At 38.5% G+C, this 22,257-nt stretch overlaps 1 protein-coding gene across 3 annotated transcripts in view; it reads left to right on the forward strand.

Moving 5' to 3' along the window:
* The window catches only part of nectin1a (nectin cell adhesion molecule 1a), a 99,734-nt gene that overhangs the window by 27,259 nt on the left and 50,218 nt on the right, over positions 1-22,257 (forward strand). For all 3 annotated transcript variants that reach the window (XM_047606190.1, XM_047606191.1, XM_047606192.1), the window contains exons 2-3: positions 6,228-6,340; positions 21,894-22,152. In XM_047606190.1, coding sequence (XP_047462146.1) covers positions 6,228-6,340; positions 21,894-22,152 — 372 coding nt within the window. The remainder of the gene's footprint in view (positions 1-6,227; positions 6,341-21,893; positions 22,153-22,257) is intronic.

Raw genomic sequence — 22,257 nt, forward strand, 5'->3', positions numbered from 1 at the left:
TTTAATTCAGTCCACATTCACATAATTTAATCTATTTAGTTATTTAATTAATACTTAAGATATTAATTATTTTAATAATTGCCCATACATTTATGATTTAATAATAAGGACAGTTCTCTGTATTGAATATAAACATGCAAATGAAACGTAACGGGTCTTTCCCTTCCCAGTTGCTTTTTCATTTCACCGAATCTAATTCGGAATCTAATTTGATAAACTTTTTCGAACAGCAGAAAGAGCGACACCATCTCTTGAAAGACAGGCAATTTTTAACCATAATAGCTAAAAAGAGCATCTTATTTTTCTTTGGAAAAATCTGAAGAGTATAATTCTTTATAAAATCTATAAACTTCTTCAGATATTTGTTTGGGGTCTATACATTCTACATCATTTATTATTGGTGCATTGATTGCATTTCTTTCCTGTCTTCTTTTTTCTAAGCCACAGAAATATGCAGTGTTTTTCTCTCCCTCCTCTATCCATTTGGCCCCAGATCTTATGTATGCTCCTTGTGCTTTCCTCAAGAACAACTGGTCTAGTTTGAACTGTAGATTTATAAATTCATTTCTGTCCAATTCTGACATAGGTGTTTTCTTACAACATTCATCTATCTTTTGTACCAATAGAAATTCTTGTTCTCTTATTTCTTGACACCTTTTCTTCCCAAATGTAATTGAGATTTGTCTTACTTTGTACTTAAAAAACTCCCATCTGTTACAGTAGCTACCTATTGTCATATCAAATTTAATGTCAATTATCAGATCTTTAATTCATTTACAATACTCATCACATTTCACTAAATCAGCATTAAATTTCCAGTGCATATTTCTTTTGTTACTGTTTTGTGATGACTGAAGAGCAAGAGATAAGAGGCAGTGATCAGTTAGAGGTGCACCTGACACCTCGACACCTTGGACACACAATTTACTAAATCAGGTGTTGATAACCACAAATCAATTCTAGATTTAGCACTTCGTTTTATCTAAGAAAATTGATATATACTTAGACCTCCAAATATCAGTAAGTGAGAACACATTGGAGAAATCAAGCAAGGTTGTATTATAATGGTGATTATTAAATTTTGATGGGCACCTATCACACCAATCATCAGATGCAATGTTAAAGTCTCCTCCTAACAAAACCAGGTTTGTGTTGTATTTTTGTATTCAGTGTTAACATCAAAAAATTCTGATAACATAAGCTTGTTAAGGTTGATGTTGTTATAACATAAATATTAACAAAAATACTCAGTGAACCCTCAATGTTTACAACAACAGCCAACCAGTGTCCATTTTCATCTGCTTTGTGTGTAATAACATTTCTGGGACATCTGTTAAAACAAATTGCAATACCTGCAGATTTATTAGAGCCGTGACTGAATATTGTCTTATCTCCCCATTGACTTGTCCAAAAGGTGACGTCGTCAGCACAGCTGAGCTTTCTGTCCTTTGCAGTATAAAAAAATTGCTTTTCTTTTGTTATTGTCCTTGAGACCCCTTGAATTTAAAGAAACAAAAGATCAATTGGCTTTCAAAGTGTTCATTTGCTGGTTAACCACGCAGCAAACAGTTATATGAAAAAAGGAACTAAAAGAGAAGAGAGTCTTCTTAAGCTGAACACAGGCTGGTTTTCCTCTGTAAACTGTAAACTCTTCATCAGTGGTCTGGAACTTCACTCCCGCTTCTTTGCAGACTCTTGTCTTCTTGTGAACTGGATAATGATGAAGCGTGTTCTGTACTCTGCTCTTTGACCCTTGCGGTGGACTGTATCTACGATGTCATCCATTTTCTGCTCCCAGTGTGGTGCTACTCTACTGAGCAGACGTATCACTTCATCTCGTGTTTTCATTCATTTTCTCAGGCAATCCCTTTATTCTTAGGTTCCACCTCCATTTATATCTACCCTGTTCTTTGGACTTATCTTGTAAAGCACCGTAGTCTTTGCATAGGTGTTCAACCTCTTCTTCCATCGCCTACGCTTTAACTTTACAGCCTTTCACTTCCATGGCATGAAACTCCGACGCTTTGGTTAAGCTAGCGGTAACCATCGAGTTTTGCTTTATTTGCATGCTAAGCTCTTCTAGCTTTCTTTCTTGAGAGTCAAATCTCCCCAACAGCGTTTGAATAGCAGCAAGGATCGTAGCATTTGACACATCTTCATTACCTTTCAGTATTTTACGCGGGTGAGCTCCTTTAGACGGTGTCATCCAAACTTCTCTTGTCACCGGAGCTATCCATTTCCATGTGGGCAGGCTGCAGAGCATAGTGTGTTCATCCTCTCTCGGAAGAGAAGATATGATCGAATTCGGGCCAATTTGACTCGTTCTTTCTCTGGTAACTTACTTACAGAAGAGTGCAAGTCTGAGGCAACTGTGAGCTGGTGTTTTCTGGCAAGTGTGAGAGGAATGTTTTTAAAACAGTTGGTATGTCAAGCGATCTGTTTGAAGAAACTATGTTTCACCTCAGATCTAAAAGTCCATTCATGGATAAGAGGCCAGAGAGCAGATGGCTGTTTGGAAAAAGCTCTTGGTATTTCTGGCGATGTTCACTGATTTTACACTCAAGATATGCAATCAAATCATCAGAGTGTACAGGGGCTACAACAAGCTCCACTTTGTCCTGGAGATCCAAAACAACATGCAATGTAGTTTCATCCTCTGGAACAAGTGGACCAATAATCAGAGGCAACAATCTAAGCAGATACCAATTTTCGTGTGCATTTCCACCAATGCCAAATAAATGGAGAAGAGAAGAGAGCAGACTGAGACCCAGGAGGCAAATTGTCCAAGACCCAGTATACACCATAAAGCTTGTGCTTTTTGCGTGGGGTCCCAAGAGGATTACAAACCTCAAAATCATCAATGTAAAATTTTATGGAAATTCTCAATGCATCAACTGCTAGACAGCCATTTGTTTTATAATGCTCACCATCTCGAAAAGACTTGTAAAACCGCTGATCACCATGCAAATCCTTTTTATTTTCTTGAGCTATGTGTTCTTCAATCACTCTATTCAGTAATTTATTGTAACTCAGTATTTCCTGCAATGACTGCAATAAAGGGATGTACTGAAATGACCTCCTTTGGTCTCTAGATAAAATATAATCAACAGGCTATACAACCATAAAATTTAACTTGTAGTATCGTTTTCTTTTATAAGACATGGCAAGAGAGCCACACTTGCCCAAAACTTAAGCCACAGGGTTAGAAACATACAGAGTTGGTTCTTCAATAACAGCCTCATCAATATGGAGATTATGGCTATTGAAAATTTCTGTAATTGTATGCTTTGTGACAGGTGCACTAGCTGAACTTCATTCACTAGCATCTCCTCCAATAACTCATCTACTTGTTTTGCTGGAATATGAAATATATGTTCCAATTGCAACAATATTACTGCTAATTTTTTTCTCAAGTTGTGGCAGATTTTCAACAGCACCGTCATCCCTTTCTGTTACTGACTCAGTTTCAACGTCACCATATGATACATCAGCAGAACAGCCAGCCCTCACATTATCAGAGGTATCTGACACTTGCAACAGGTCCACAAATACACTGGCTTTGAGATCTTTCAGTGTGTGTGTAATATGTGCTGTAAACATTTGTCTTGAAAGGGCAACCAAGAAACACACAACTAACTCTCTCGTTACTTCGCATATGTGTTCCAATATGAACAAAAAAATCTTTCTCAGTGGAGAGGTCACTGCATTCACATAACTCACATTTAAAAGTTACTGAACTGGAAGTTGTTTGTGTAACCTGAGATGAATGACCTTTATAGACATGGGTATTGAGCCCACTCCATGTCTTGAATGTGCATGGACAATTTACATATATGCACAGAAAATGTTGGCTTCTTTCATAATGATGATGTAGTTTATAATGTTTAACTAAATACCTACTACTACTCTCTGGCAACACAATGCCTGCACTGCCACGTACACGCCACTGAAAGAAAAAAGAAAAACAAAATCAAAAAACATTAGTAAATGATAAATAAATATACCACATTTCCTCAAATACAAAATACCCAAATACCCACAATTGTTTTAAAAGGTTACTACAACATAATGTATCTATAGAAAATAAGAATTACAGTATTTGTAATTACATACACTGAAAAGTGAAGACTATTACTCAAAGGTTGAGGCTGGAGTTTTTTTTTTTTGCCCAACAATAAACGCTAGCCTAATGCAAATGAAATCATTACCTATGGGCTTCTAGCCCCCCTCCACAAATGTCTAATGTGTATAATGTCATCACTCACACTGTTTAAATAAATGCATTCTTGTATATATATATCTGAATTACTTACTGGTTAATGTGAACATATTGCTGGTTTGCTAATCAAACACATGCCCTGGGTGATTTTTTTGAGTGTGGACACCTTTGTGGCAAACATGTACACGCATAAAGAAAGTACCATAAAATCCTCATACTTCAATATTTTTTTCTACTTTTTTTTTTCATGAATCACTTAAACAACTTCAGACCTCCTCAAAACTACAAAAATTTCAAGAATTTTCAGGATTTTAACTCTTTAAATGCCAGTCTGAAAATACAGACAGATTGAAAATTTCAGATTGAAAATTTCGCACCCTCTGGACACCTTCATGGCAAATATGTATATGTGCACAGAACAGGCATAAAATCCTCATACATCAATATTTTTTTCAGTTTTTTTTTTTTCTATAAATCACTTAAACAACTTCAGACCTGCTGAAAACTACCAAAATACCCTAAAATAAACAGTAGGTGGATGGAACTTTGGTGGTAATTAGAGTCTTGGATGTGTCAAATATTAGCAATAAAACTGATTTGATTACATTAGTATTTTTTATGTAGGGTCAGACACTCCCTCTGGAGACCTTTGTGGCCAAAAATGCCCAATAGACTTCCGTTATAACAATTTTTTTTAATCCAGCTGCCATTACAGTATAAAAACAGGCATTGTATGATGCTCACATTTCATGTAGAAGAAAACTAGTGATATTTGATATTATATAGTATATATATACTGTATTTGATCACATTCAACCATATTCTCATTGTCGCTGTAGTTTTTGACATATCCGAGACTCTAATTGCCACCAAAGTCGCCTCCACCTACTGTTTATTTTATGGAAAATAATTCAGTTTTTGACGTTTTTTGTAAAAAACATTTAAAACTTGTTATTTTCAGACTGGTATTTTAAGGGTTAAAATCTTGTTTTTTGCATGTATATATTTTTGCCATGAAGACGTCCAGAGGGTGCAACATTTTCAATCTGACACTACATAAAAATAATGACACAATCAAATCAATTTTATTGCTAATCCTTGACATATCCAAGACTCCAATTACCATCATCCTACTGTTCATTTTATGGGAAAAAAAAAACATTTTTTTTTGGCTTTTTTTGTTTAAAAAACAAACAAAAAACAAATAAATAAACAAAAACATTTAAAACTTTGTATTTTCAGACCAGTATTCAAAGGGTTAAAATTCTGAATACTCTTGAGATTTTGGTAGCTTTGAGCAGGTCTGAAGTTGTTTAACGGATTCATGAAAAAAATAGAAAAAATATTGAAATATGAAGATTTTATGGTAGTTTCATTTTTGCCACAAGGTTGTCCAGATGGGGCCAAAATTTGAGGAGGACATAAGGGTTAAACTACAGTTAAATGTCTCATTACTTCTAGTCCTGACAGTGGAGGAGTCCTGAGAGTGCAGCCTGCAGTGGAAGCGGAGAGTGAAAAATTAAAGAGAAAAAGAGTGAAAAATTAATGCTTTTCCCAGGAAGACACAGGAAGGAGGGTCTCTTTGATTTAATGACCTCTCTACACACATGGGTCAAACTGAGCTGGCTCTGTAGAGAGCAGAGACAGATCTAAAGCATTGGAGTAATGAACATGAAACACATAAACTTCCCACAATAATATTATGTACACAGCTTCTGACAGACACATGTAAACACACGTGAGTCATGTAACCTCGTCAAGTGTTTGTCACAAATCTTGCTATTTATAACGCTCCCTAATCTGCAACCTTTGACCTCACTTCAATTCTCAGACTGCTAAAATGTATCACCTTGCACAGCTCAAATCGCTTAATGAGCTCAGCCTGCTGTGCTGACCGTGAACAACTTAAAGCATGTCAGACTGATGCTGCCAGCACGTGTGTATTATGAGAGGCTGTGTGCCTAGGACAAGTGTTCATATTTCTTTAACTGTTGTCTTTCTCTTCCAGGAATAAATGGGCAATCTGTGCAAATGGATGATGGGAAGTCAGGGTATGTTGGCTCAAGGGTGGATCTCTGCTGTCGCTTCATCAACAGCTCACCACCTGTCAAAATCTCCCAGGTATTTCCCTATATACATTCCAGCTGTATATAATGTATCATAACACAAGAGCAATTCACACAGACATATATTCACAGATAAATCAGCACAAATACAGAGAGTGCCTTTCCCTGCAATTAAGTAGAAGTTTATATTCATCTGAATCCAAGTTTCTACGGATTTCTTAAATATGCTGTGATGAATCCACTTTGTTCAACTGGGTGATGGAATTCAGAGAAACACAGCAATCACAAAAAATGAGCAGTGATGCGTCTCTGCAAGAAATTTCAGGGTTTGAGTCCGACTCGGGCCTTTCTGGGTGGAGTTGGCATGTTCTACCCATGTCTGCATGGGTTTTTTCCAGGTACTCTGGTTTCCTACCACCATCCAAAGACATGTTCTGTAGGTTAATGGTGATTCTAAATTGCCCGTAGGTGTGAGTGTGAGTATGAATGGTTGTTTGTCTCTGTGCTGGCCCTGTGATAGACTGGCGACCTGTCCAGGGTGTGTCCAATGACACAGCTGTCATCAGCCCCTGCGACCCTAGTGAAGATAAGTGATTATAGAAGATGAGATGAGGTGCACAGAAATTTGGAGGATGGATATGGAGGTTGTCTTATCAGACTAGTCTGGTGGTGTTGATGCCAAAGAGGAAAAGACCTAGGCGATGGACACCAAATGGTACAAGGAAAAAATGAAGACAAAGGGAGGACATGCAACTCCACACAGAAAGGAAGAGGTTGGCCGACAGATTCAAACCCAGAACCTTCTTGCTGTGCAGGGGCAGGCATAGGCATGTCTAGCCCATTTTAACAGCACCACTAAACTTTGTCCCAGCATCCCTAAAAATAAGAGTGGAAAAAACGTTCTTTGGTTGTTGTTGTTTTTAAAAACACAGTTGTTGTGATAAAATGACAAAAAAAATATCAGCACAATAGTAGAAAGTGTGTGGCTTAAACATGATATTTTAAAGAGAAAATGCAGCTCCCCTCAAAAACATTCATTTTGTTTCCTTTAAACTTTTGATAATGGTGATTGATTCTTTTGGTAATAAAAAAGCGATAGGTAAGATTTTTTAAATACCTGACATGCTTCGACTGTCATCTGCAGTATTCTTCAGAGCCTCTGAAGAAGACTGCAGATGACAGTCGACAGTTAACAGGAGTTGGCTAGCTAACATTTTTTTCTCTTTCTCTGGCAAACTAATAGTGCAGGTTGTCAGTGTCCACAGTTTATATCTGAGCTGTTGCGCTGTTGTTAAGCATTTGGTATTGGCATATTTTTTTAAGTTAAAGCCAAGGTTTACTGCCTGTAAGCTAAACATACTGGCGGTGTGATATCTTGAGTTTGCTTAGTCTTGACCGAGAGGGAGCTCTGGGTTCCAGGTGTGGTTGACCCTACCTACATCCAGGAAGTTTATATGAAGAAGAGTTTTTGTCATGTACTCTGCCCTGTGTGTGTGTCTGATGGCCTGAGGCCTAGTAAAAGAAAGCCAAAAGAACTGTGGTTGTCCCACATCATCTTTTGCTTTTTGCACAATGTTATAGCTGAGAAGGAGCACAGGCCAAAGCAGACTCCAGCATCTGGCTGTGATGTCCATTGAGAAGGTGGTGATTGAGGGAGTCAAGCACAAAAAAGTAATTTCAATTAAAATTGAAATTCAAGGCATTTTTCTTTCCCCCGTTCGAGAATGGATAAACAAAACCACTTGCTTTTAATTTTCTGTTTCTAAAAACAAAAAATAAAATCAGTAAAATCAGTAAAAGAAACAAACAATTGTGCGACTGGAAGTTGTCATTTTCAAAGTAAGAGTACGTATGAGGACGGTGCTGTGGGTCCCTAGCCTGGGCTAGGGATCACAGATAGAAGTCATGTATTAGAGAGCTCTGGCCAGAAACACAGTACCATCCTCATACATGCTCTTACTTTGAAAATGGCAACTTCTGGTTGCAAAATTAAAAAAACAGGCACTTTTTTTCCCTGATTTTATTATTGAAAATGAAAATGAAAATAGACCAGTTTTTAAAGTTTTGTTTATCCATTCTTCACTCTGATAAAGAAAAATGTCTTGAATTTCTATTTTTTGAATTTTAAAATGTAAATCAAATTACTGCTCATTTTTTGTTTTTTAATATCCTCTTCGGTATGACCAAAACATACACAGAACTATGCCACTTTCACACTGACAGTATCGCATTATTGGAGGATCTTCTGACCAGCATAGACCCATCTTGGTGGGTTTTCAAACTGCCAGCAGTCACAGATCTGACCACAGGAACACTGCCAGGGGAACAATGGACAGTAAGGACGTCAGCAAGTCGAATGTTAGCGTTGTTGTTTCATGCATTGCAATTTTGTCCTATTGTAAAGTATATGAACTCAGCACAAACTGGAAAAGTCTGGAAAAATTCGAAAAAAAAAATGAAAAGAAATCTGCGATTGGTCTGAAATTGGTCTCTGGGAGATCATCAGGAAGACTGATTGATCTTATGGGAGTGGACCAAAATTTTGCTCCGTTTTGAGATATGAGTGAGCTTCCACAATGAAGCACAATGAAGCTTCAACAATGACAGCCTGAAAGGCTGCCCAGTCCAAAATGTCCAGCCCAAATCAGAACGCACAGGCAGGTACATCAATGTCATCGAGTAATTTAGCGGGGCGGCACAGGACGTGTTTCACACTGCAGGCAAGCTGAGCTGAGCTGCTAAAGTCCTGTGTCAATTGCTGAAAAGACCTGCGATAACCCAGGATTTTCGTGCAGTGTGAAATGGGCTATAGATACAGTGGTGGAAAAAAGTTTTCTGACGCCCTTAAAATGTTACACAATCATGAAATATTTGTGGAAAAAAAGGTGTGGCTGCATTAGACAAACACAAAAAAATAAAAATATATTTATTTATTATGTATTTATTTATTCATATATTTATTTTGTTTATTGTTAAGGAAAACAAAACCAAAATTTTGACAGTTTCAATATGTCCATTCTCAACATTGTTGGTGTCAAAGTCCACAAATAACAGAGAATGTGTTCAAAACAATAATCTCTAAACCAAAATAATTTAGGTTTGTACTTTGAAACGGATCTTTTGATAATCCACCACAAGACCTCAGAATGGCACAATATTTGCCATCAGGCGGCACAGGCTCTGTGGTTAGCGCTGATGCCTCCCAGCGAGAAGGTCTGGGTTCGAGTCCAGCTCAGGCCTTTCTGGGTAGAGTTTGCATGTTCTCCCTGTGTCCACATGGGTTCTCACCAGGTACTCTGGCTTCCTCCCACCTCCAAAGACATGCTCGTTAGGCTAATTGGTGACCCTAAATTGACCCTAGTGTCAGTGTGAGTGCGAATGGTTGTTTGTCTGTGTGTTAGCTCTGTGTACCACGCCTCTCGCCCGATGGCCAGCAACCAGCTAATGCAACCCTAGTGAGGATTAAGCAGTATGGCAGATGAGAATGTGCCATCACAGACAGTGAGATGACCAACCAGCAGCACTCATCCCCAAACCATCTGACCACAGAATCCAATTCCTGGCTGACCAGTGCTTGTGTGCTTGGGCCCAACAACGCCAGGCTATGCGCTGTCTCTTAGACCTAAAATTCAACCACGTACAGTGCAGGTGGAACACTGGCAGCATCGTTTTCTTCTCAAGGCCAAAGGAAACCATGTTTCCTTTCTTATTATCAGACTGTAGCTGACATTAAATCCTCCTAAGTTTCAGCAGTTCTCTGTTGTGTCTGTTCCTTATTTATCTTCTCTAATTATTGAGGAATTTACGATGTGTAAAGCAGCGCCCCTCCTCATGATATGTAGCCAAATACAGTATTGCACTGTCAGAAGGGAAGCCAAACAGAGTTGGCATCCTTTGGTGGAAAAAAAGGAGAATGATTAACCAGGTGAAGCTGCTGTAATGACACTGCTCACTTGTGATTGGCCAGGACTGTTTCAAGGGAAGCCATGGCTTCCCTTGGCCTCAGGCCAACATAGTACAGCCATCAGCAATTGACTGAAATAACGCGAGATTAAAAAGTTTGTGTTGAGATTTCAAGACACAAGAAATAGGAGATGTGGATATTTCAAGCTCATTTTACAAATCAATTATTGTTTGTTAAGAATGATCATCAACTTTAATTGACTGACTTTATTAAGCAATGAAAACTGAATTTCATTACTTACATGAACATGAAAACTGTGTGTATATTCTGTAACTCACCTGTAATGGGCAGAATGTTGCACTCAGTGGGAGCAGTGATGATGCACTTTGGTCTGAAGGACAGCTGGCAGGTCAGGAGTAAGTTTATTGGTTGAGATGCGAAGGATGTCACAGACAATTGTTCTTCGCTGTCAGCCATTATGGTTCTCAATCTAAAGCTCTATTCGCACGGAATTAGTTTTACCTTTGGACGTCCTGTGATTTACGTGTTACCCCCTGTGTCTGCGTTTCATGTAGCGCATTCTCACAGGTTCACATGGGTCTGTGATTTACTCAAATTCACGTTCCATTGTTATGGCTACTTTTCACCACACTCCACTGCGAAACCTTAATTTTAAATGCCCTTTAAATGCCAATTTAAAAACAAAACAAAAAAAATTCACGACTTGGGGAAAAATAAACACAAAATTACTTGTTTTCAATACAAAAAACGATTGGAAACAGGAGATTTTTTACGTGTTATCACAGTCTTGGACATGTCAAAGATTAGTGACATCATTGACTTTAATGCATATTTAGCATCAAATTTTCATTAAAATTCCCTCACTGTTGGTGGCTTTTTTTGTCATATTGTTGAATATGACAAAAAAGAAAAAAATAGAAAAAAAAAATAGAAATTAGTTCAGAATTAATTAACACTTAAACAAAAATATTAAGCTGATATGATATGATCCTTTTATTGTCACTAGTACAAGTACCAGCGAAATTAGCCATCAACCCGTCTATACATATACAAAACATACATACAAATTGACAAAATGGGGGGAGACAGGATAGGAAGACAGAGATGGTAAATAGAAATACAGAGTCACGTGAGAAGTGGGGAGGAGAAAAAACAACAACCCCCATACTATGCTCCTGTGAGGAGTACAGTGTGGGAACATTAAAAAAACTCAGCAACATAAGCACATAATAAGTACACTTTACAAACATGAAAAACTCAGCAGAGTCAACTATCAGCAGTTGTCCGTGGGAGTTGGAATGAGGAATACAAGAGCATCTCACAGCAATGATCTTCAGAGGAGTTGTTGTTCCAGCAGCAGCCTTGGCCAAGGCCAGTGCTGTGTGGGGGCACCAAAACCAGATAGGATTGGGATTGTTTGGTCTTGGTGCGAGTAGACGCATTCTTTTGCACAACTACACTATTTGTCCATTCTGGCCTCTGAATCGTTCCATTTCCCTTTGCAAAGCCGAAAGCTTCTCCAAGATGTTATCCATGTTGCGGTTCAAGTTCTGAATAGCCACAGTCTGAGTGCCAACAGCTCTGCCCATTGCTCCAATCATTTTGGGCAGCTTTATGGGGCTTTGGACAGCTGTCACCATTTTTTGAATTCCTCGATACATCAGGGCATTGCCTAATCCAATCAGCAAAAGACCAGTGATCATGGTTCCGAATAGATAGATGTCTTCAATGTCCTCCACAGAAAGAGCTGCTAGACACACGACCCGCCACCTCTCCCATGTGTCCATCGTGTAGACAGCTGCGAACGTTCCGGCAGGACAGTCCGGCTCCCTCGAACCCAGGCTTCTCGTTGAAAAAATTGTGTCAATAGCGTTGAGAGACCAGTTGATCAAATCCATGTTTTTTGTAGTTTGGAGAGCAGTGCAGAGAGAGTCTCTCAAAAGTATAGACAGTAGACAGACGAGACGAGAGTAGCAAAGCAGGGAAGACAACCGTCTTCGTTGAGAGCCAAAGCAAGTTGATTTGGAAAAGATAATCTTTCAAATGTGTAAATAGTTCTAATAAAAATTAATTTAATTTTATCATATATAATTGAGTAATAATCACTTACATTAATCGATGCAATCAATGCAATTAATTTAAATGTAATCAATGCAATTGATTACACAATTTGGGGGCAGTGTTTAGCTCAGTGGGTAGTGCACCCGCCCCACGTGTTGAGGCCACAGTCCTTGCTGCCCGGCTTGAATCTGCATCGTGCTCCTTTTCTTGCATGCCACTCCCCCCCCTCTCTGCCTCCCCATTTCCTGTCCGTCTCTACTGCACCTTCAAATAAAAGCTAAAATACCCATAACATATACTTTGAAAAAGAAAAGAAGACCTTTATTAACAATGTACTTTTGTGCTTTCAACACATTTGAACACAACAGTGTACACTGCAACCAAAAACTAATTTCAAAACAGAAATCTATGTCCATAAACATGTGTTTCCATGCTTTCTCATCTCACTAAGCCACTACATTAGATCAATAAACATCTTAAGTAAGTGTGGAGAGATCCTCCAGAAGTGCACGTGCCAACACATAAGTTAAACATAAACATTCAATTTTAATTTATACAAAAGAAAAAAAAAAGAAAAACAGGACAATAACAAATATTTGTACTTGGAACCAATGACAATAAAAATGCCACTGACATGTGGGGCAGAGTCAAAATCATGTGCACTTCTCAAGGTCTGTAGAAGCTGAATATAGCATAGCACAAAAGGTTGCACTGCAACTACAGTCTCATTTTGAGTCAGAAGTTTGCTCTTGAGGGACTGGACTTTGTTTGACAGGTTTGAATCATCCAGTTCCAAGAAAAGTTTTTGGAATATCTCAATGGTGTACAGCTGTCTGGGATAATTGAGATTCAGCCATCGGTCAACCAAGGAGGACAGAGCAAGCCCTTGCAATATCTTCAAGTCCTGTGATGACTTCCATGCCCTCTATGACAATTCCAGTGTTCTTTTAACTGTTGCTTGAAGAAGCTCCAGGGTTTGGGGTCATTATGAGCTGTTCGAGTTCCTCCAAGTTCTCAGTGTCCTGTAACATAAAATTCTAAGTGTCTTAGTACAAAACTGTCAGAGATATATTGCAAGCATATCACCAGACAAACCATTCATAATCGTTTTTCATAGTTTTTAAATATATTTTATTACATTTTATTTTCTTGGTCTCAAATTGCTATTTATTTAGTTTTCTTTTCTTTTTTGGTGTTTTTCTAGTCTACAATTGTTCTTTTCTTGTAATGACGGGTTTATGCTGTTCTACAATAACATCAGTCTCTATGTACAGTATCGTGTTCATCCCTCTAACTGAGTTCAGAGATTTGGAGAATCTTTGACAAGGAGCACTGAAGCTGTTAAAAAGGGAACTACAAAAAACAAAAACAGAGGTCACAGATCAAGGGCAATCATAATGGAGACAAGGTACCTAATTTCCAGTCTCACACATCCTGTGCTGTAGTCTGTAATGCTGCAGAAGGTCACCCCTTGTTGTCACCCTGAATCCACAGACTTTACAATGCCATCTCATTTGGTGGAACCTAAGCCAACCTAACCTCATATCTAAAACATAAAGTTTTAGATATGAGAAGTGCCTTTCAGCTTCACATTTGTATAGATGAAAATCATGTGAAAAATTAAATGAAGTAATTCAAAATATTTACATATTTATATATCCTGGATTTTTTTAACAATGGAAGGGAAGAAGAAAGGGGAGGAGAATAGACAAATTATTATTTTAATTAGTATTTTTTTTTAAAATAGAGGCATATGAGGAAAAACACAAGGTTTTAGATATGAGGTAATATGGCATAATTCAAAGCATTTTAATGAGATAATCGAAACTTCCACACCAATCCACAAATTTTCCAACACCAAAATAAACACCAACACCAATATAAAATGAAATTGCAGCTCTAAAGCCTAACAATGTTCATGGACTGATTTTACAGGTGTTCTGTGTGTTCTGTGTCTGTATGGCTGAAAGCAACAATAACACAGAAACAACACTGTAAAACCTTACATTACATGTTAATAAAAGAAAAAAGTTAAGGTAAGTCTTTTCTCTTTGAGAAAATTTATAGTCACTCATTCCCATGCATTTTACTAACTCAAAAAAGAAATGTTGATGTAATAACTCAGTTACTTTGAGTTCATTTATATTATTATCGGTGATATTTGTGATGCAATTCCAGTTCAGTCCACTAACTCGATTTCTATAATTTGTGTTTATATCATTATAAAATAAAAAGTCCTGTTGACTATGGGCTGCCATTTAGCATTTGTCATTGATTTGCTCTGTCGTTTTAGTTTAAAAATCATTTTATTGTGGACAAATAAACCAATGAATGCATCAAAAAATATTTTTAAGGTCTCATAAGTCTAAAAAGCTAATAACATAATATAAAGATTAATTGCACAAAGAAATAGGGTTAATTAGCTATAGACTAGTTGTCAGAAAATAAATCAGACACAAATTTAATGAGAAAGAATTTAAGAATGAGGATTTTAAGAGACTGGCAGATATATCCAAAACAATCGGATACGGTCTTTATTTGTAGATAGTTTGAGTTTTTACAACTACACACTCGGAAGTATGCACATTTCCCTATGAAACTAAAACCGCGTCGGAATGCCGGGACGAAACTTTGTCAGAATGGCGGGACGACCGTATGTAGGAATAGTGGTATGTCGAAACGGTGACATGTCTGAATAGTAGAATGCCGGAATGGCAGCATGTAACCAAGAGCCACCAGCGGAACTAACTGACCAGGAGCAGCAGGTCATCTCAGGCGAGCAGCCGTTCTGCTAGGATACCTGACGGCGTGACCCACCGTTGCCTACACACACAGCCTGCACAGCCTGTGTCTGTCCTAACAGGTAACTCCGTTGTGCTGTTGTATTGCTTATTTGTACAAATTTAAGTGTTTCTTGGACTGTTTCAGTTGAAAAGCAGAGCGTGAGCTCTTAAGTAAAGTAACGTTAACGTTAGCTTAGGAGTTTTCAAACGGTAGCACTGGCAAGCAGCGTGGTTCAAAAAATAAGCGCCGTGCTTCTCATTACTTGCAGTTAAATTCGTCGAAGAAACGGCTGCTGAGTCTGTATGCTTTTAAGCTGCGGACCTTGTACAAACCCTGGCGCGAACCTCGAGTCGCTTTCCATAACTTTTCTGCTTAGCGTTTACCGCGCAGACTTGATGATACCCCTAGTTATTTGAAATATGTGGAAATATAAATTATGTGTTTTCTAGCTCCTTGAAAATACAGTTATTGAGACATTACAGACTCTACCATTGCCAGTATTCCACGGTTTCACCTTTACCATGCCTATATATACAAGTTGCATGTGTACATTTACTACTTTTAATTCACTGAAGGTTCATTTGTCCAGAAATCATTCAGCTGGAAGAGTGGTGACAGTCATGATCGCATTTCATTGCCCTGTGCATTTAGCAGCCATTTGTTGGGAGGGAAATGTACAGTCATCTAAGTGGACATTTAAGAAAAAAAGTAATGGTGCCATGTCCATTTACGACTTACAGAGAACATCAGAATGCATCAGACTATAATGTAGCAGTTGTAGTGCAAAATGTTCCAGATGTTTCCCAGGATAGTGATATTGACCATGACTCTGTGAAGCAATCCCACGATGATGATGAAACTGCCCCAGTAGAAGGCACTAGCACTGAGGGATTAGCAGATCAGTTACAGTACAATCTGGCTGCTTTCTTTTTGAAAATGCAAACTATTCTCCGTGTGTCACAGAGGGAAATACAGGAAATTATTCAGCACATTGATCAGTTGTTTTCACTTTCAGAACCTGTTGTCAGAGAATCTGTAATCAAGAAGAAAAAACATAACTGTACTTTCACTGACACACTTTTACGTGAAATTGTCCAGGCAGTTTCAGAGGGTAATGTTTTGCATAAATCACCACTATCAATAGCTAAGAGGAGAAAATCTTAGTATGTATCATATTGCGATGGCTCCCACTATCAGAAAAATCAGCTTCTTTCAGATGAGGGTGAGAAATTATCAGTAATTCTCTATGTTGATGATTTCGAAATTGCAAACCCTCTAGGAACATCGAAAAAAAAATGACAAAGTATGTGCAGTGTACTGGACATTAGCTAACATACCAGTGAAGTATCGCTCAGTCCTCCATTCTACTCAGCTGGCCCTTTTATGCAACTCACAGTTTGGAAATGAGAAAATTTTTGCACCTCTCTAGAGTGATCTAAAAACACTTGAAGAAGTGGGTATCTACATTAAACCCTCTGGTGACTGTCTCAAAGGCATAGTCTACTCTGTTGTGGCTGATAACCTTGCTGTTTATGGCTAGGCTAGCTGGTTTCAGTGAGAGCTTCAAGTCTACATATGTCTGTAGATTATGCCTTGCCACCCAGACAGAAATGCAGCAATCAGATGCAGTAACTGGTGGTTTTGAAATGAGCACAAAAATAGCCTGGTTCAAGAAATACAGACAAAGAAAACTGAGGAGAATTATGGTGTAAAGCAGAGTTGTGTTCTTTCTGATCAGCTCTCCTTGCTTGTGCAAGTGCTTCATGACCTGTTTGAAGGTGTAGTCCCTGTGGAGCTGGGACACTGTTTGAAAGGTTTGATTTCAGTGACCAGAGACTAAATATCATTTGGACCCTTCTATGAACACTCATGATTACCTCCCTGGGCACACTTGACAAAGTAATTAAAGGTAATGTCTACTCTGAGCCATGTTTTGTAGGTGCATGTGCTTTGTATGCATCTTAAAGTCAGAAAATTATTAGGTAGACTACATGTGTGTTTAACTTGCTGTACATCAATAAGAAACAACAATGTACTCGGTGGATATATTGATATGTGAGTAGTTATGTGAGAGCAGCTAGTGGAAAGGAAAGCAGTGACAAGACAAGTACAAAGAGTTTTTTTCTCTTTCTGTACGTTTCAGGTTTCCCCAACACAGTATAAATGGAGGCAACCGATGTTCTGCACTGCATTTGAAGTACCCTGAGAAGCTCAGTGTCTTCTTCAAGTTCGCTCAGGTTGTCCTCCTTGACCTGGATGATGGGAGGAAACAGATCAGATCTAAAGTACAGGCCTTGAGAAATGAACTAGGGTAAAGTTGTAGTAAACGATTTGTTATCAGAAGTTTCCAACCAAAATACCTTGTGGCTGGCTAGTTGATTTATTCTGTTTAGACATGTGTTTAGTGTAGTTACCTTTTCCACTATGCATATTTGTGTGGTGCCACCAGTTTTGTCACTGTTAAAATGATACTTTACTGATCTGAGCCCCAGAGAGGGAAGTCTGCTTTGATTTTGGGTGTTAAACGTTCAACTTAATAAAACTTAAGTTATAACACCCATTTTGAGTTTGTATTGCGCTAATAGAACTCAAATTGTATAAGACAATCGGTTTTCTCAAATGGTATGAGTTCAAATAACTCATCGGGTTTTACAGTGTACAGAAAATGTGCTGTTAACCACCCAACAAAGGCATAATGATTTTACAAATCCTAAAAGTAGTCAAATTATGTTTCCAAATCGTTAAAAAAGTGGCAGTATTCTCTGCTCTGAGACTGTGCGGGTGTGACTGCCGGAGGCGCCCAATAAAAATACTCAACTTAAAATAACCTCAGTTAGGGTCGGTGTTCATTACTCCACCATAGGAAAGAGACTGGGCAGAAATGTCCATCTTGATGATCCCCAAGCCCAAGAACCTATCAAAAAACCCTGAAGGAGAATGTCCAACCATCTGGTTTTTCACCAGCAAGTCCATCTCTGAAGTCCTGACCTGGATCCTACTGAGATGCTGTGGCATGACCTTAAAAAGGAGGTTCATGCTGGAAAACACTCCCAATATGGTTGAATTACAACAATTCTGCAAAGATGAGTGGAACAAAAGTTCCACAGAGTGCTGGGAAAGAGTCATTGCAAGTTATTGCAAACACTGGATTACAGTTGTTGCTGCTAAGCATGGCCCAATCAATTATTAGGATTAGGAGTCATACTTTTTACCACAGGGCCATGTTTAGTTGTCCCTTAATAATGAAAACCGTAATTTAAGTTTTACATTTTGTGTTTACTTATGTATGTACTTATCTTTGACTAAAATTTAAAGTTAATTGATGATCTGAAACAAGTGTGATAAACTTGCAAAAAAGTAAGAAATCAGGAAAGGGACCAACACAGGGACTTTCAAACCACTTTATGAACAAAAAGTGTAAGTGTCTTTGCACCTGGTGGCCTGCTGGCCTTTTGATCTTTAGAAGAGGAGCCCTGTTGCTCAGAAAGAATCGAGGAAAGAATAAACGAACACAAAATCAGTGAACTTAAGCACAAGTCCTGGAACTCCATGTATGAAATACAGAAACTGACCTATGTAATGTGCATGCACACATGCGCACACAAAAACAGCCACTAACAGTAAGAGACGGAGTTTTAATGAAAATTTTAAGTTGTACAAAAAGTAAATATACATTAAAGTCAATGATGTCACTAATCTTTGATATCTTTGATAACAGGTAAAAGATCTCCTGTTTCTAATCATTTTCTTTTTATTTGTTTTTATTGAAAATAAGTCATTTTGTGTTTATTTTTCCCCATGTTGGTGATTTTTTTTCTCCAGCATTTAAAGGGTTAAATTTTTAAATATATTTTTAGTATTTAGTACTGTAGTCAGTACTGAGACTGATTAACAGATTTATGCAAAAAAAAAAAGAAACTGAAAAAATATTTATCTGATATATTTTTACAGCAGTCAAAGTTAGTGGCTGAAAACAGACACAGGAGGAAGAGGAAGTTTTTTTGAACAGGACACAAGGGTTAAATCAGACCCATATTTGCCGATGAACACATTAATTATTTATTTAATGATTTCATCAGTCTAAACGAGTTGTTAACAACGTTAACGTCTTTCCAGGTTTTAAATTGTAGTACATCCTTCATAATTCTTAAGTGACAAGAGGTAGAAAAAAAGCAGCAAATCAAACAAAAGTCATGAAAAGTAAAAACTCACCTCTAAATTACAGAGTTGTCATTTCACACTGAATTAGATTTATCAGAGGTGTTACGAGAATTTTGGAAGTAATTTGTGGTTTAAGTTTTACTTTACAAATCACAGACATGGATTAAGATCACAGACGACCTCCATGATTATTAGAAATGACCTGAGGTCCCCAGGTAAAGCTAATCCTGCAGGCTAGCTGTCATTTGCTTCACCTTCTCTTCTTGCTCGATGCCATTGTTTAAACTAGACATGGGAGTTAGCACAGTTAGGCTACATTTAGCACAGTTAGCACACGGTTAGCACAGTCAGCACACTTAATCTACATTTAGCACAGTTAGCATACGGCTAGCAGAGTGAGCTTACGGTTAGCACAGTTACCCTGTGTGGAACAAATTAACATATGTTTGCGTGTGTGCGTCCTCTTTGTGTGTGTCTATCTGTAGTTGTAATAACATAAAGCTATCTGTGTGTTTCTGTGTAGCACACTTACACGTGTGTGTGTGGGTGAGGAGGGCGCGCTTGCACGCACATGTGTGTATGTAACTGTATCACAAAGTTACCTGTGGGGTGGGGAGATGTGTGTGTTGGTGTGTATTGTAACACAAATGTATGGGGCACAGTGATCAGCTGTTTTAACAGCAGAGACAACTGATTAATGAATTGGTTTGAATTGGTCTCAGCTGTGGCCCAGAGCTGCGGCTCAGGGGTTGCCATGGCAACTCACAGGGGTCGTCAATGACGACGGAAGCGTGCAGAGCCGGGACACACAAAAGAGCGAGATTTCCCCCCTTTTCACTGGTGTCAAATTTGGGCTTACTAACAAAACCGTAGCTCCTTTCAGAAAAACAAGCAGACCATGAGTGTTGTAAGACCTTCCTGAAGACTTTGAAATGTTTTTTGTCTTTGTAGAGTAAATATTTTAGACACACTCAAAGGTCCTTCTCTTTTTCTCAGAAAATCTTTGCATTGGAGTGAATGGAGAGCAGACAGGTACTTTACCGCGAACAGACACTCGCAGTTTAAATTCTGTATGTCTCATTGCTTTGCCGAGCACATTGTGAGAGACACAACAAGTTTGTCTACAACTGTGGAAATAATCACGTGTCTAGTGTGTAAATTGTGGCCGGGACGAGCGTGGAAAGAGAAAAATTTCAGGCGATTTCACACATATTCTTTCACTCTAAGTACCAACATTCCGCACTCTAAAACGAGATTTTTCAAAAAAGAACGATAAGACCTATCAAAACGAGATGATAATATACCAATACACAAGGATTGTGTCTACATTTTAAAGTTCAAATAAAGTATCTAGGTGAAAGTATGCCTGAGCAGTAGACCTTTTTTGGGTTCTTTTTTTCGTCCGTCCCATTCATTTTCAAAGGGAAATTTATCGCATTCGTATTTTGTAAAGAAAAGTAATAGCACACCGATCCCGATCGAGCTGCATGTTTTGATACATAACTCTTCGAGCTGTAGGATGAGTTAAGGGACGGAAACTGGGAGGAAGAGGAAGAATAAGAAGAAGAAATACACGGGATAACAATAGGGCCTCGGGCGTTGCCCCGTAGTCCCTTATAATAATAATAAGAAGAAACGCGCGGGATAACAATAGGGGCCTCGGGGGGAAGCCTAACTAAGAAGTACAAGACAGTTAAGCACAAATACTGTATCTACAGGTCCTGATTTTTATCACTATCAAATCAGCACTGTGCATTAAGCTGCAGCTAGGTAAATAAGTTATTTAAGTCAAGAGAACAATGCATGTGTACGTGTGTCAGTGAGGGAGGGTGAGAGAAAACCCTTGCATTGGTGTTCAAAGTGTCAGTTAGGTAACAAGTGTGTGTAAGTACCAGTAAAAGAAAACTGGGCGCTCCAATAGCTCATTCCATTACATGAAATAGCGACATACTGTAAGATACTCTTATGTCCTCCACCCCCTAAAAAGCATATAGATTAGAGTTTTTGTCTCACTTGGCTTCCTCAAAAGAGCTGTTGGTTCGTCTGTATTTCTGCAGAGTGTAACCAACTGCTGAAGGACTGCATCTGCACTTCTTGGCGATCTGGCGATACCTGTACCGTTCCCAGCTGAGAATCTGTATCTTCAGGCGTGTTTCCTACGTTAGGTTCCTTGTTTTTTTCATTTTTGTCTCGAACTTTGAAATGTACTTTTTTATATAGACATGAAGCACAACAACAGAAAAATGTGTCTTTTAATAAAAAGCACGGCCTTCATTTGTGGATCAATGGTACCAAAATGATGTGTTTTTATGGAACCGATCAATTTTAAGTTTTTAATGGCTGTTTTAAGATTTGTTTAGTATTTTGTCTGTGATTGTATCAAAAGAAATTGCACTCGAAGACCTAAGAGTGATTCTTCATGCAACATTTCACACATGCCTGGGATCTGCAAACTTTTTTCCACTACTGTAGATTGGAGTCCGTGGGTTTTGTGGGGCCTCAGCCCCCCTAAAGCTTTCTCCCCTGCTGTGTCACCACTGTGCAACCCCTACTTTAGAAACAGTGCATAAAAATGTTGTTGATATTCGACGTTTCAGTTGAATGTGCAGATGTCAGGTTCCCATTTTGTATTATATCAAACTTAACTTTCCCCACCATTAACTTGTTCTTACACTAGGTAACATGGCAGAAACTGGTGAACGGCACTAAGCAGAACGTGGCAATCGCAAACCCCTCCCTGGGTGTGTCTGTTGCCCCGCCATACAGGGAACGCATCACCTTTAAGAATCCAGCGGTGAGACGACGAACTCCGAATCTTGAAGACACCACCATTGTGTTTTCCTCTCTCCGCCTTGCTGATGAGGCCACTTACATCTGTGAATACACCACCTTCCCTGCAGGGAACCGGGAGAACACTGTAAATCTCACTGTCTATGGTAAGGCTTGTTATGGAAACTTAAGCATTCAGCTGCCTTTAGTACAGAGATAGATTCAGGTGAAGTTCGCCTACGTTCCTACATTCGTCACGTGAGTAAGCGTAT

This window comes from Mugil cephalus, chromosome 15, assembly GCF_022458985.1.
Source record: "Mugil cephalus isolate CIBA_MC_2020 chromosome 15, CIBA_Mcephalus_1.1, whole genome shotgun sequence".
Lineage (NCBI taxonomy): Eukaryota > Metazoa > Chordata > Actinopteri > Mugiliformes > Mugilidae > Mugil > Mugil cephalus.